The 16,705-nt window shown below is 35.4% G+C and overlaps 1 protein-coding gene across 2 annotated transcripts in view; it reads left to right on the top strand.

Annotated features, from left to right (window-relative positions):
- The window catches only part of LOC150093900 (interference hedgehog-like), a 247,420-nt gene extending 236,622 nt beyond the window's left edge, over positions 1–10,798 (top strand). For both annotated transcript variants that reach the window (XM_090412904.1, XM_090412903.1), the window contains exon 19: positions 8,384–10,798. In XM_090412904.1, the coding sequence (XP_090269030.1) occupies positions 8,384–8,424 (41 nt within the window). In that variant the 3' untranslated portion in view covers positions 8,425–10,798. The remainder of the gene's footprint in view (positions 1–8,383) is intronic.
- Positions 10,799–16,705: the final 5,907 nt, after the last annotated feature.

The raw sequence follows: 16,705 nt of genomic DNA, 5'->3' as shown, positions 1-16,705 counted from the left end.
CAACAGCCATTATACTGCAGATGCAAGAAAAACAAGTAGTTTTATTGTATCCCTGAGTAAGGTACAGTGGCTTTTGCAGTCTGTGTAATATATTTCTCAACAAATAATGTGATTCATTATTTAGCACCTTTTTTATTCCAGCTGTCTCTAATTGCATTATTATTGTCCCCTCCCACAGAAACTATACTATATAGACTCAAGCAAAACCATGTGTTGCACTGGAAACACAGTATCTAACTAAAAACTATTGTCCAATTTTTCAATCACATGAAATAAGTGTTTGTTTTTATTGCATTTGAAATTCTTGATGTCATTATGACAGATCACAAAGGCTAACTTCAAATAAAATTCTACCATGAATTGAAACATGCCATATAATTACGGTGACCATACGTCCTTTATTTAAGAGGACAGTTCTATATTTCACTGCTCTGTCCTTTAGATTTTTTTTTTTCTAAAATGCCCATTATATCCTTTATTTTGTGAATTGAAATAGTAAATTGAATATTGATGCCAAGATATTTAAAGATGCAAGTCATAAATTTTACAAAACCTGCATTGATTATTTAAATACAGTGGTACCTCGACTTAGGAACTGAATATGTTCTTGACTGTGGTTCATATCTCGAAACCCAATTTTCCATTATATCTTATGGGAAATCAATTAATCCGTTCCCAGATTCAAAAAAATAAAAAATAAAAATAATAAACTATTCTCAACTAAATGAAGAAAATGCAAAGAAATGGAGGAGTGAAAAGGAGCATTTTTACACTAAAATATGCATTTTGTATACCATATTAATTTTTGTTTATGAAATCTTTGGTTTTACATGATTAGTATGAAAATCATCTTCCATTAAATTGTAAAAAAAAAAAAAAAAATCAATTTTCTTGTGGCCTGTTTTATGGTTCAGGAGTTTTCGATTTGTTGTCATCAGTTGCTTCTTTTTTGTCTCTTAGGTGAGGGAGGTTTAAAAAAATCCATCCAACATTGACTGAATCTGTCATTTTCTTAACACCCTTCAAAAGTGATTAATGACATTGCCATTGAAGATATTGGTGGCTCTAGAAACAACGCCTTGATTTGGATGCCACTTGTTAACCAATAACCAATTCTTGCAATTCGTCCCAGTGTTGCAAGATTTTTTAAGTCACTTGCTAACTTTTTGTTGCTGTCTTCTTTATCCTCTGAAGACATTTGCTTTTCCTCCTCATCCCTTTCTTTTTCCTGCTCTCTTCTTAACTCATGTAGGCTCTTCAGTGGTCAGCTCAACGTTGTGCTCCTCTACGTCTGCTTCATCAACTTCCAAATGCATGGTTTTGCCCAGGGAGACAACTGTATCTACAATATCAATTTCACTTTGAGGTCCTTCCAATGCAGTTCCTCGGACACAGTCGGGCCATAACTTTTTCCAGGCTGATTTTAGAGTTCTCACGGAAACATCTTCCCATGCCTGACTAATAAGACGCAAACAATGAAGAATATTGAAGTGATTCTTTCAGCCCTGAGGGTTAATTCTGTGTCGGTGATAACTTCGAAACATCTTTGGAAAGGAGCTTTGATATAAAGCTTTTTGAAGTTGGAAATAACATATTGATTCATTGGTTGTAGGAGTGGTGTGGTATTAAGAAGCAAGAACTTAATTTTGATGAAATTAAACTCTTCATCCAAATCTTCTTCTAACTGTGGTGGATGTGCTGGAACATCGTCCATTATAAGAAGAACTTTCTCAGCAGAACCTTTTCTTGTAGATACGTTTCACTGTGGGAGCAGAGACCTCTGTCATCCACTCACAGAAGAATTGCCTGGTTACCCAGACTCTGCTGTTACCTCTCCACATAACGCTGAGTTTGTGTCTGTTAAGTTTCTGCTTTTTAAAGACTCTAGGATTTTCAGAGTGGTAAACCAACAGAGGTTTTATCTTCAGGTCACCACTGGCATTGGCACAAAAAAAAGCAAAGTTAGTCTGTCTTTCATTGGCTTGTGTCTTGGCAATGCCATTTCCTCCTTAGTGATGAACGTTCTCTTAGGCATTTTCTTCCAGAAAAGCCTAGTTTCATCGCAGTTGAAAACTTGTTCTGGTCTGTAACCATTCTGACTCTATCAGTTTCTGAAATTCCTTCACGAACCTTCTTTGTCAACATTAGCACCTTCTCCATGTCTAACAACACTACGGATACCGGTTTTATTCTTGAATTTCTCAAACCATCCTTTGCTAGCTTTGAACTCTTCGTCTATGTCTTTGCTACTGCTAGTGGATGGCAGGTTCTGCAAAAGATCTTTGTAAATAGTTTGAGCTTGTAAATAGATCATATTTTGAGATACACTATCTCCTTTCAGTTGCATGTCATTAATCCAGATGAGTAGCAAAGTTTCCATTTCTTCCATAACTTTATTTCTTCGAGATGACATGATAGATACTCCTTTGACAACATCCAGTTCCTTATAAAAATCTGCTTTCTTCACAATAGTAGCTATGGTGGATTTAAACAAGTCATACTGCTTGCACAGATCACTTTGCCTGACTCCTTTCTCATATTTTTCCACAATTGCTTTCTTAATTTCTATTGTGATTTTCTTCTTCTCTTCCTTCTTAGTTTTCTTTGGCCCCATGTTGAAAATAATACGCTGATCAGTGAATGATGCTTATCTGGTAGATTATTCAGAAAATAAACGTGAATCTACAATAAAATATGTCACTTATAAAAACAAATACATATAGTATACATCATGAATTCAAACCTAAAAAACTTCACGAAGTGTATTGTTTGTTTACACAAATACCAAAATAGATACACAAAAAAGCAAATACGTGCAGATCGTTTGTCGTATTTCAGATAAATACAACGTAGTAACAACAATCGTTACACTAGAGACAGTTCAGCGTGCACTCAGCTAAATGTGCATAAAAAGTTAAAAAAAAAAAAGTGTATGTAAAACAGGCTTTAGTTCAAACTGAGAACTTTATTCCATATGATTTAATGAATAAAATACAAATTGACAATCACTTTCACTAGCTACTGTCTAGCATTATCAAGGCTGTACTGGTATAAATACAAATGCACCAAGTTACATGAATACAGAAGCGTTAGTATCTGTTAGGCCGTTATTCCAAACGAGAATTATGTTTTCATAATTCTCGTTTGGAAGTGCGCATGCGTTAGTCAGAATCCAGTACATGACCACATGTTGTGTGGTTTTTCGTGTATTGTAGTTCTGTTAAGCTGAGAGAATTGATGAGGTTTTTCCTTATGTTTTTAAGAATAGCACTCTGATTTCTATTTAAATTGCTGCCTGTGCGTAGCACCACTGCTGATTCTTTAAAAGTTCTGTGTCTGTAGTCATCCTCGATGTAAGGCATAGAACTTTTTCCAGTCTATAACGTGATTGGATGTCGAAAAATGGTGAGCTAAACCTGATGTGATTATTCTGTTGTGATTTATGTCTCCCACATGTTCTTTCTGTCTTATTTCAAGACTTCGAGAGGTCTGTCCAGTGTGCAATAGGCCACACATGCATGGAATTACATATACTCCAGGATGTTTGAAGAATGGGACCTCATCTTTAAGTGATCTTAAGACCTGTCTGATCATAGTAGTTGGTTTAAAAATCACTCTGATGTTATGAGCTTTTAACATTCTGGCTAATTTTGTGGATACTGAACTAATATAATCACTGCTGTGGACACATATTGGGAATCAGTTACATGTTGTTGGAGGTTGTCTTTGAATAGAAATTTGTTTAAAATGTTGGTGGGGGTATCCATTCAGAGATAGAGTTTTAGCTATTTGCGACAGTTCTAACCATACATCATCTTCTTTTGAAATAAACTTTAAGGCTCTGTTGCTGAGCATATGAATGATGCTGTGTTTTTGCGATTGATGATGGTTTGACGAATAATGTAGATATCTTCCTGTATCTGTGGGTTTCTTCTAAATGGACAGTTGGACATTGTTATATTCTCTCTTCACCAGTATGTCAAGAAAGGGTAGTTCATTGTTCTTCTCTAGTGTTTAGTTCCATAGTAAATTTGATCTTATTGTGTAGTGTGTTGATTTTATTAAGAAACACTAGAAGGTTTTCCATGGTATTTTTCCATATGATGAACATGTCATCGACATATCTCCACCATATCGAAGGTATAGGTGAAATGTTGGAAAAAATATCTTTTTCAAGTTTTTCCATAAATAGGTCTGCGCATGGTGGTGACAGGAGCTACCCATGGCTATACCTTCTGATTGTTTGTATATGATGTTATTTACTATGAAGAAATTTGATTTCAGGCAATGATGGAACAAATGAGTGATGTCCTGGGGGAAGAGATCCTTTAGAATGTTGACCGCCTCATCGACCGGAACGTTGGTGAATAGGGACACAACATCTAGACTTGCCATAATGTCAGTTTGTGAAATTGTGACTGTTTTAATTTTTTCAACAAATTGTTGAGAATTTTTAATATAGGTCTCTGTTTGTCTGATATGTCCTTTCATTAAATTTGCAAGATGTTTTGCTAGTAAGTAGGTAGGTGAGGATCTTCCATCCGCAATTGGACGTAGCGGTATTTGCTTTGTAAATCTTTGGCGTGCCATAAAGGCATGGAGTAATTGGGTGTAAGGATTTGAGTTGTCTTTTTAGTTCCTCCGACCAACTGGTCATGTTTTGGATAAGAGTGTTTGTCTCAAGATGATTACTCATGATGGGATTCTTATCCGAGACTTGGTAAGTGGTGTTGTCCAATAGTAACAAGTTGATCTTGTTGAAGTAATCTTTCAAGTTTAGAATGACTGTTGAATTGCCTTTATTTGCTTTTGTGATTATAATATCTTTGTTGTTCCGTAAATTGTGAGTTGCCTTTTTATCATATGGAGTAGTGTTAGGTACACATATGGAGTAGTGTTGGGTACCGGTGGTTTTGCCGAAGCAAGAATAATCGTACTGTTGAATCTGAACTAATATGTGTCCACAGCAGTGATTCCATATATTAGTTCAGTATCCACAAAATTAGCCAGAATGTTAAAAGCTCATAACATCAGAATGGTTTTTAAACCAACTACTACGATCAGACAGGTCTTAAGATCACCTAAAGATGAAGTCCCATTCTTCAAACATCCTGGAGTATATGTAATTCCATGCACGTGGCCTATCGTACATTGACTAGACCTCTCGAAGTCTTGAAATAAGACAGAAAGAACATGTGGGAGACGTAAATCACAACAGAATAATCACATCAGGTTTAGCTCACCATTTTTCAACATCCAATCATGTTATACACTGGAAAAACAGTTCTATGCCTTACATCGAGGATGACTACAGACACAGAACTTTTAAAGAATCAGCAGTGGTGCTATGCACAGGCAGCAATTTAAATAGAAATCAGGGTGCTATTCTTAAAGACATGGAAAAATCCCATCAATTCTCTCAGCTTAACAGAACTACAATACGCGAAAAACCACACAACACGTGGTCATGTACCGGATTCTGACTAACGTATGCGCACTTCCAAACGAGAATTATCAAATGTAACAGCCTAACAGATACCAACACTTCTGTATTCATGTAACTTGGTGCATTTGTATTTACACCAGTACAGTTTTGATAATGCTAGACAGTAGCTAGTGAAACTGGTTGGCAATTTGTATTTTATTCATTAAATCGTATGGTCTCTTAATAATAAAGTTCTCGGTTTTAATATAAGACCAAATACGAACAATTTAGGCTTTAGTTCATTTGAAAAGAAAAGCATCACGGTTCGTATCTAGAAGTCAAAATGGGATATGAAAAAAGTTCGTAAGTCGAGGTACCACTGTAACTGGAACAGCTGTTTTGTGGAAATCGAAGTATTTGAATGGGTCCTACTACGAGAAATCCCTCTGCGGGCGAAGATCGAGGAAAGTGTTTTGTTCATTTCCGGTCAATGGAACTTAAATATAAATGACGGCAAACTATTTGATGGAGTTTCGTGTATTAAAAGTCATGTCACCAGTGAAAAGATTGAAGAATGGCGACAAAATGACGAGTCCTCCCGACGTAGATGGGTTGAAATTTTTAAATATTTTGCAGATAAACATGTATCTTTTAAAAACATTTTAAAAATCATTGAATTTTGTTTATGTCTCCCTGGATCTAATGCCCCCCACTGAACGAGTATTTTCATTAGCGAGCAATATGTGGACCTGTGAGAAAACCTAGTTAAAAACCGAAACATTCGTTTATACCAAATGCAACTTTGACATGAATTGTATACAGTTTTATGAATTTTTAAAACACAAACCTGATTTATTACAAAAAAGTTCATTCTTATGAAAAGTATCAAAATTAAATTTTTTTAAGTAATAATATCAATGTTTAAAATGCTGTGTATATTGCTTATATTTTGCAATAAACATTATGAAGCTTTTTTAGTTTTAGTGAAACAAATAAACAAAACCTGTTTTTTTTTTATTTTATTTATAATGAAACAATTTCTGATTTTTTCTTTTTTCTCCAAAAAAATATGGTCACTGTACATATAATATGTGTATGAGTTTGTCTGCCAGCTCAAACGCAAACAAACAGGAATAAAATTCAACCAAGGGTTGAAACTTTGTGCGAGTTGAGCCCGCCGGTAATGAGAAGTTCCGTCGGAACAATAAACGACACCCTGTCGTGAATCTGTTAAAACTAAGAAATATATAGTGAATGTTGTTATGACTGTTTCAGATGATATGGAATTCAGTTGAAGAAAATTAGCATTTCAACTCAGAAATGTTGGCTTGACTTTGTGTTTTGGTAATGCAATCTTTTATTAATACTGCACCAATCATATCCATGTCTTCATAGCTGCTCTCTCGTGTAAAACAAAATTTACCACCTTAGTGTTACAACACCAACTTGGTGTTGTACCACTTTACCCCAGTCCTGAAGATACTTTCAGGTGCAAACTTTGTTTGCTCACACTTGGATAAAGGATTAAACTAAATTTATTAAAACAAAATTTAACTTGTACATATTGTAACAATTAAAAAAAAAAAGGTTGAATAATTTATAAGCGTATAAAAGGATATCACCTGTAAATCGTTGACGTGCCAGCAAAATTCTCGGACATGCCACCTCTGGCACGCTTGCCATAGGTTCACAAGCGTGCCAAAGGTGATAATGATCTATATCATTCTTTGCTCCCCTTGGTCTATGAAAGCAACCATCTATTTTGTTCTGTTGGCATTTATCTCATGCTAAATAGCTTCAAAAGTAATAACCCCACTTTAACTGTGTCTTCCTGCTGAATATCTACTTTCTTCTGGTTGAAATTCTAACAGATTAACAGATTTGGGAAGATTTACACAAAAGGGTAGATAGTCCAATATTCCATAGGATCTCTTAGTAACCTCCTGATACCTCTAACTGTTGTTTTTCCAGTATTATCTTTCCTGTATCTTCAAGTTTTCTGCAGAACAGACAAACCAGCTGGAAAATCCATATGATTAACAGACATAACATACTACTTGCCTTATAGTTTTAGCATCTGTGGTTGTAATTATAAAGCTTTTAGTGGCATAATTACCAAAACTCAAGTTTGTTTCACTCTCTAATTTTATATCATTTTGATTTCATATCCATCTTATACAAACATATCCATCTTTCATATCCATCTTTATACAAACATCAGGAAGTCCTGCAACTAACAAGCACATACTAAGAATAAGTAAAATATTCTAATCTAGTTAGCAAATCTCATTAGAATATTGCTAGCTTGGTTGGCTGAGTGGTTAGTATATCCACTTTCCAGCCAAAAGGCTGCAGGTTTGAATCCTGCCGTAGGCATGGATGTTTGTGATTGTCTGTGAAAATACTAGTGGTGGTGGGCAGTAGATGGTGTTGGTGTAGATGATGCAGTTCACTATAGTTGATAGATTGAGTGGTAGAGATGGCAGTGTTGTAGAGTAGGTGCCTTCCCTTGATGAGTCTTTGGACTCCTTGGAGGTGTTATGTGATGATAATAATAATAATAATAATAAAGCAAAGTTATGGTTTCAAAAAAAAATGGCAAACACTTTTTTAATAATATTCAACAGAAAATTCTTTTCTTTACAACTGATTTGAATAAATGATCACTGTTATATACTTAAAAATTCTATGAAATTTATTTATTAGTCTGTTTCTATCCTGATATTGGAAATTTATGCATATTTAAAAAAAATAAAGTTTTTCAGAAGAAATCAGACTTGATAAGAATTTGATTTTAACAAACTCTACCTAAATCATTTTTTTTTTGATAAGATATTTCATTAAATTTATTTTTAATGATTGTTATGCATTCATGATTTGAAATTAGTATTTCACAGATGTGTATTTTTCCACATATAAAAATATATAAATTATAATTTTTTTTACTAATTTTAACAGATGGCTCAAGTAACAGCTGTCAAGCACCTAGAAATGTATAATACAGGAAGGATATAAAGATTGTACATAGTCTTCCAAATAAGGTACAATGAAGTGCCGGTGATGGAGAATATCGCATTGTACAGCCAGTCTCTAGTGTTCTTTGTGTACATAGACGTGTTTTTTGAAAACATACATGCAGAGAACAGTATATAAAAGTGGAATTCAGTCCTTTTGTAGGACTGAATGCTATCACATAGGACTTCTTTTTGAAGATTTAAAGATGAGCTTTATACAAAGGTCTCCTGCAGTAAAGTTAATGATTTTTACAGTGACAAGTCTGTGAAAAAAATGAAACAAACTGTTTTTTTTTTTTTCCTGAAGATTGTAATATATGAGTCTTTTCTGTTTTAACTCTTGACATCAGCAAAATGCATCAACACAATCATGAATTCCTTTTGTCATTATAACAGTTCATTGTCACCCAAGGTCAAAGAATATCTGCTGTTACTGTATTTGAGGGAATTAAATATACTTAAATAACTAGATATTTATTTATATATCTGTTTAGTAGTAGTAGCAATGTTGTATAACTTGCATTGAACAAAAGAAAAAAAAAAGTAATCATAAAATTATTTTAAAAAAAAGTAAAAGAGAATTTTAAGTGTTTTGTATTGAATAATCTGAATACTACAGAAAATAATGCCATGTATTCCCTCCAGGTTTATTGTGATTGTTAAAACAATTACATCAAATGATAAAGATTTTTGGAATAGAACTTCATCCATGCATTTTTTATGTCTGAATGAAGTTCACTCATAAAAAATGCATTTATGCTCCTTAGAAAATTTGTGTATAGAAACTGTGTAAATATAAGATGTCATACAAATATAGTTGTTGTTGTGAAAGTTTGTACAGATGAATTATGTTGAAGTTCATTACTTCTTATTTTATATATATTTTTATGTATTGCATGCATGTGAGAAAGGGTTTATCTGTTTTAAAAGAGAACTGTTTGTTTATAAGCAAGTGCAGTTTTATTCTTATTAATATACACTGTGTCACTGTAACATAGTAAGTTGGAGGGGGAGGGGAGCAAGTTTTCATGGAATAAAATCATGAATTATCACTGCAATTTGAAAAGGATTTTGAAGCTTAAATATATTACATTTTAATGAAATATAGAGTTTAATGTCTTATACAGGTAATACTTTAAAATGTAATTAGGTTATATGATTATTCTATCAGATGATATTAAATTTTTCATTTCAGCCTCATGTAGATAGAATAGTCATTTTGGCCAACTACTTCTGATTTGTTAATCCTTTCATTACCATGACTCTACACCTGTAGTTGATATTCAACCATTGGTATGCTTTGAAATTAAAATTTAGATTTTAAATGCAATTTAAAATCTAAGATATTTACATTGATAAATTATAATTTTAGGTGAAAAGGGACAATTTTTTTGTTTATTTTTATAAAAAAATTTTCACGATTTTCAACAAATGTTTCTTCAGTTACATTTATTTGTCCGTTTTTTATATTTTGATAATTTTATATTTTCTGTTAGCTACTTTGAAGAAAAATTGAAAGGAAGCAGACAAATTTAGTAACAAAAGAGACATTATTAGTTTGGTAATTATCATATCTAACATGTTAGACCCAGTGACCTTTTACACCAAGTAACTTGGATAGACATAAACCTACTTAATACCATAAGCTAATGAACTGCATTTATAGTCTGCCTACTGTGTCAAATGCCTATTCAGTTTGTCTGTTTTGCAGGAATTCTTCAAGAAAATTTTAAGGATTATGTGTCAGCAGTGTGGGAGGGGGGGGTAGTGACTTCAAAACACTCATGCTGCAAGTTTCCTGCTTTATATATAATTTCTATTTCTATACAAAAAATCATATCCAATCCATTACAGGATACAGACAAATTAGCCTTCAGAAAACACATACACACATACAATTTACAGACAAAAAATATACTAGTGGTGGGCAGTAGATGGCGTTGGTGTAGATGATGATGGTAGTGGCGGTTCGGTGTTGTTTGTGGATTATGTGGTGGACATGGAGAGTTGTAGAGTAGATTCCCCCCCCCCGATCAGTCTTAGGACTCCTTAACGATGTCATGAAATAATAATAATAAATGCACCATAAGATGTTTTGTACTGCCCTTTGCTAAATTCATATGGTAATAAAAGGATTAACTTTTTTTTTCACTTTAAACTATTTGATTATAACTTGTTTTCTGTGCAATTTATATGATTTTTGTATATTTGCTATTTTTATAAGATTCAGTTTTATGAGATGCTCATTATTCAAATTTTTTATCAGTCAAATCATGTCATACTTATTAAGCTCTGTCAGATCAGTGATGCCCACATACCTCATGATAATAAAATTTTATGAATTTACGAAACTTCAAAATTGTATTTTATATTAATCTGTTTTTATGAAGAAGATTATAAAAAGAGAATTCTATTTTGATATTTTTACATATCTTAAGGATATATGGACATGGTCTCTACAATCCATGTGAGTGCACAATATAAACACTAATATTATTATTTACGCACATACTTGATTAGATTACAACATATTTTATCTTTTATGAATTTCTGGACAATTCTCAGATATTGCTGTAAACTTGGAAAAGGCTCTAGAAACACACTGAGATCTGATGAAGTGCATGTGAATTGTACTGTTATAACTACATCGAGTAATGAATACTTTATATAGTAATTTCTATACAAAAAATCAGATCCAATCTAAGTATCTTTATTGCTTTTTTTTAATTATTATTATTATTATTCAGGCCTGCATGGAGTCAAAAGACTCATCGCAGGAGGCCCTTCCTAGGAAACACAAAGTCTATTAAGACTCATCATGGGAGGTCCCTCCTAGGAACACAAATTCTATCATACCACTCCTTAAACTCATTGATCGTTCTCACCACTCCATCAGGCAATGCATTCCATGGTTCAACCACCCTCCATGCAAAGAAACCACTCCTCACCTTCTTGCTCGCAGTTTCCTTTCGTAACTTCCAGGGATGGCCCCCCTTGTCATCACTTTTTCCCCTGTTCAACCAAGCGAAAGAACTCTCCAGTGTCAAACCTGTAACCACCTCATAACAGTTTAAAAATCTCGATCATATCATCTCTCCTTCTTCTACCCATCAAACTCTGCAGTCCACATTCCCTCAGCCGATCCTCATAACTAACATTGTACGATCCTGAAACTGTCTTTGTTATCTGCCTCTATACCCCTTCCACAATTAATTTATCCTCCTCAAATCCTGGAGACCAAATCTGAGAACAATAGTCTAAGTGTGGTCTGATTAGGGTCATACACCGATAACTCTTATCTCTGCAGGTCAGTGTCCTTCTCATTATTGCAGCAGTCCTCTGTGTTACCTTCACCACCTTTGCAATATGTCCCCTGAATTTCAGGTTTCTATCAATCATCAACTCCAGATCTCTTGTCTCCCTTCCCCCAGTATAGCTCTCCAACAGAGTATGCAGTGTCCCATCGATGTGTTCCAAAACTTCAAGACCTTACATTTTTCTGTATTAAACTGACACCCCTATTCATTTGCCCATCTGTCTAGCGTATTCAAATCCTCTTGCAGGGCTACCACATCTGCACTATTACTAATAACCCTTCCCAGCTTCACATTATCTGCAAACAACTGAATATTCCCCTGCAATCCACTGACAATGTCATTGATATAAAGATTAAACAATATAGGTCCTAGTATTGAGCCCTGTAGGACCCCACTTGTAACCCTCTGCCTCCATACACAACTCTCTGATACCTCTCAGACAGTCAATCCTGATTCCAGTTGAACAACCTGACATCCAAACCCGTGTGCTACAACTTAAATATCTGCTTATCATGTGGAACCCTGTCAAATGCCTTCACTAAATCCAAGAAAATGGAAGTATATGCCTTTCACTCATCTACTGCTCTTGTAACTTTATTATGAAAGGCTAGCATATTACTAAAACAAGAGCGCGCCTTCACAAATCCATGTTAACTCTTACAGATAACATTACCCCCATCTGCCCAATGCTGTATATGATCCCTCACTAATTTTTCCAAGATCTTAACAACTACCGATGACACACAAACAGGCCTATAACTAGACACTTAGTTTGCTACCCCCCCCCCTTATGTAATGGCACTGTCTTACCTTCCTTCCATTCCCTGGGCACCTTTCCCATAGCCAGACTTTCATTGAAAAAGCCAGGTCAAGGGAGCTGTCAATTCTTTAGCACATTCTCTGAAAACTCATTGTGAAATACCATCCAGTCCCACAGCTTTACTGACATCCAGAGTACTTAGTATTTGGAACACACTCTCCTCCTGCACATCTAAACCTCGAGCCTGTCCTATTCCTCTAGTATTAAAATTTACTCCTCCAGGATGAAATACCCCAATAAAGTGTTCTTTATGTTGGAGGTTTAATGGATTTTTTACAACACTCAAAAAGAATTAAAATAGAATTTAATACTTCCTATATTTCGTTCCTAGTCACTAGGACATCTACGGGGATTACAAAAACAATTAATGTAACATGCACACAAAAATTTACAATACTAAGCCCAACCACGTGGGTGACACTAAAGTCTTATCTAGGTGGAACGCCCTCTAAGGGCGGTAGTAGGTGGCCTGGAATGTATGTTGGAGGTTTAATGGATTTTTTACAACACTCAAAAAGAATTAAAATAGAATTTAATACTTCCTATATTTCGTCCTAGTTACTAGGACATCTAAGGGGATTACAAAAACAATTAATGTAACATGCACACAAAAACTTACAATACTAAGCCCAACCACGTGGGTGACACTAAAGTCCTATCTAGGTGGAGCGCCCTCTAAGGGCGGTAGTAGGTGGCCTGGAATGTAAGGTGGGACCTCTGGTGATGAGTGTTTCCCAAATCTTCGGAAGCTTAATGCAACCGTATTTGTTAAGATTTGGTTGGTTTCTGAGAGCTGCTGCTGCTGCTTCTAAGAAAAGTCTCTCTTTCTTGAATTTGCTGTGGTAGAGCATGGTGGTTTTCTTCCATGATACTCTGTGGGTGGTGTCCAAAAACATGGTCAGCCAAGCCTGAATGGCCATAGTTGTGTTTAACGATGTACGACTTGTGTTCCTCCAGGCTGATGGATGCTGATCTGCCTATCTGTCCAAAGTATGCAAGCTTACAGGAACAGGGTACTTTGTCAACTCCAGGCAGAGCGAGAGAGGGGGGGAGCTGATCTTTCGTAGAACGGATAAGGGTAGCAAGTTTGTGGTAGGGCTTATATGCTGTGTGTAGGTTATACTTTTTTAGTATCTTGGCTATTTTTTCCGAAGTACCACGGATGTAGGGTATGGTGATAGCATTTTTAAAATCTTGTTGACGAGAGGGATGGGGAATGGGGGAGGAATTGATTATTTTTTTGATACTGTGTTCGCTGTAGCCATTGGAGAGGAAAGTTCTGTGTATGTGGTTAAACTCAGTAGTGAGGGCGGTTCCACTGGAACAAAGATTGTGGGCTCTCTTGGTAAGAGTTTTAATGATGCCATATCGTTGCGAGGGGTGGTGGTGGGAGAGTTTATGAATGTATCTGCCTGTGTGTGTGTGTGGGTTTTCTGTATACAGTGAAGGCGAGTGTATCATTAGGCAGGCATGTGACTAAGGTGTCTAGGAAGGGTAAACAATTGTTCTCTTCCTTTTCCATAGTAAACTTGATTCTTGGATGTAGGCTATTGAGATGACTGAGGAATGAGTCTAACGTGTCTGGGCCATGAGGCCAAATAGAGAACACATCATCTACATATCTTAGCTAGATAGAAAGAAGGTTTGAGTGGGGCTGAGTCTATGGCTCGTTTTTTGAAATCTTCCATATAGAAATTGGCAAGGGGGGTGAGAGGGGGGAACCCATGGCAGTTCCCTCTATCTGCTTGTAGATTTTGTTCTTCCAAGAGAAATACCCAGAGTTGATGGCAAAGGAAAAGAGATCTAAGATATCAGAGGGAAAAAACGTTTTCTAAGAGAGATCCATCCGCCTGGAGGAACACAAGTCGTACATCGTTAAACACAACTATGTTTAGGACCATGTTTTGACACCACCCACAGAGTATCATGGAAGAAAACCACCATGCTCCACCACAGAAAATTCAAGAAAGAGAGACTTTTCTTAGAAGCAGCAGCAGCAGCTCTCAGAAACCAACCAAATCTTAATAAATATGGTTACATTAAGTTTCCAAAGATTTGGGAAACGCTCATCACCAGAGGTCTCCCTTACATTCCAGGCCACCTACTACCACCCTTAGAGGGCGCTCCACCTAGATAGGACTTTAGTGTCACCCACATGGTTGGGCTTAGTATTGCAAGTTTTTGTGTGCATGTTACATTAATTGTTTTTGTAATCCCCTTAGATGTCCTAGTGACTAGGACGAAATATTGGAAGTATTACATTCTATTTTAATTCTTTTTGAGTGTTGTAAAAAATCCATTAAACCTCCAACATAATGTCCTCACAGCACTTAAGCCTCTACACAAGAACAATAAAGTGTTCATCGAACAATTCCACTATGTCTTCTGCATCAGTCACTCTATTCTCATTTTTATCCCACAATGTCATTCTTCCACGATCATTTCTTCTCCTACTGGCCACGTAGCTAAAAAAACTCACTAGGATTTTTCTTTGGATCTAAGGGCCAATCTCTTCTCATATTCCAGTTTCGCCATCCTTACCATACTAGTCACTCTCATGGCCTGTGTCTTATATTCTTCATGCATTTGCTCATCACTATCTCCTTATATCTCTTCCATAGCCTCTCTTTCACATGCAGTTCCTGTTTAATATTGTGTCCTCTTCTTCACTTGTGGAATACAGCTTACGATTGCTGCTAACAAATATTCCTTCACAATTTCCCAAGCACTAATGATATCCCTTCCCTCCAATTCCTCCCTTCATGAAACTTTCCCAAGTTGATGTCTAAGACTATTATAATCACCTGCCTTATAATTCCACGTACGTTCCTGTCTCTTTGATACTCCTGCATGTCTATTCATCTTCCAAGTCAAAACCACGTGGTCACTCTCTCCAACTGGTGGGAGAGATGCCATCTCAGTTATTATCAGCTATTCCGATGCTATGACCAAATCCAAAATTCTCAAACCTCTTGCTGAAGACATTTATCCCTCAAGAACTCTAGAAATTCCATTCTATTTAAAAAAAAAAAACTTCAGACCATATAAAAGTTATCAAATAGTGCATGTTTTTATACCTCACTGTTATGTTAATCCAATGTAATACTAAAATGAAGAAAAATGCAGGCATAAAGAATTTAAAATGCTGTTTAAAATACTGCAGAGTAGAGTTTCTAATATCAAAATTGGCTAGGATGCTTAACGATAAGTACATTCTTTCTTTTTTTGTATAATATTCAGTAATAAATGGAATTTAGTAATAAAGGAGTCGAGCATAGATGAAGGATTAAGTGGCATAGATGGTGAGTTACATAGTGTAGAGTACTATCCTCTACCAGTGAGTTCTTGGAGGTATTGTTGTAATAATAATAATAATAATATGTAATTAAAGGATTGTATTTTTCAGCTATCTGTATTTCAGAAAGCAAATAGGACAGGAACATATTAATTTAGAATAGTGAGATTATTATTACTATATAATGACACTGCCAGGAAGTCTGACTCAAGTGACAGGGTCCTTTACAGATGATACATGCCGAAATACTTATCACACCTCTCCTTGAAGCATTCACTGAAAAATGATTCACAGTGCCTATTGTCATGATTTCTGATACTTTTCATGAAAAGTTTACATTATTACTAAATTACTATTGATAATTTTCCTCCACTTCACTGAAGACAGACTCACAATACCTATCATGATCATAATTTTTCCTGCTAAGTATCCCCCCCCCCAAGGTCAAAGGGTGTACAGGATATTATGATAGTACTACATGAAAAGTTTACATCATTACTAATTTCCTACTGATAATTTTACTCCAAATCTAAATCAATTCACCTAGATCTTAGTATTCTAAGTGTTTTTCCTATTCTGGCATCAAGTACTTGCTTCTTTCCATAGCAGCCTGTTTAAGAGACTATATTACTTGTGATTAACTCTGCTCACACTTTCCTGAATTATTATTATTACAGGCTACTCAAGGAGTCCTTAGACTCATCGAGAGAGAGGTCCTAAACATCATGTCGGGAACTCAACATTTGCACTTGCTTTGAACTCATTCATAGTTGCAGCACCCACAACAGACCCTGGTAACCTATTCCACACATTCACTACTCTCCAAGCAAAAAC

The sequence above is a fragment of the Typopeltis vanoorti genome, chromosome 23 (genome assembly GCF_054136105.1).
Source record: "Typopeltis vanoorti isolate ZY-2024b chromosome 23, IOZ_Tvanoo_1.0, whole genome shotgun sequence".
Classification (NCBI taxonomy): domain Eukaryota; kingdom Metazoa; phylum Arthropoda; class Arachnida; order Uropygi; family Thelyphonidae; genus Typopeltis; species Typopeltis vanoorti.
Note: the sequence above shows the minus strand (reverse complement) of the source record. Positions and strands in the feature narration are given on the sequence as shown.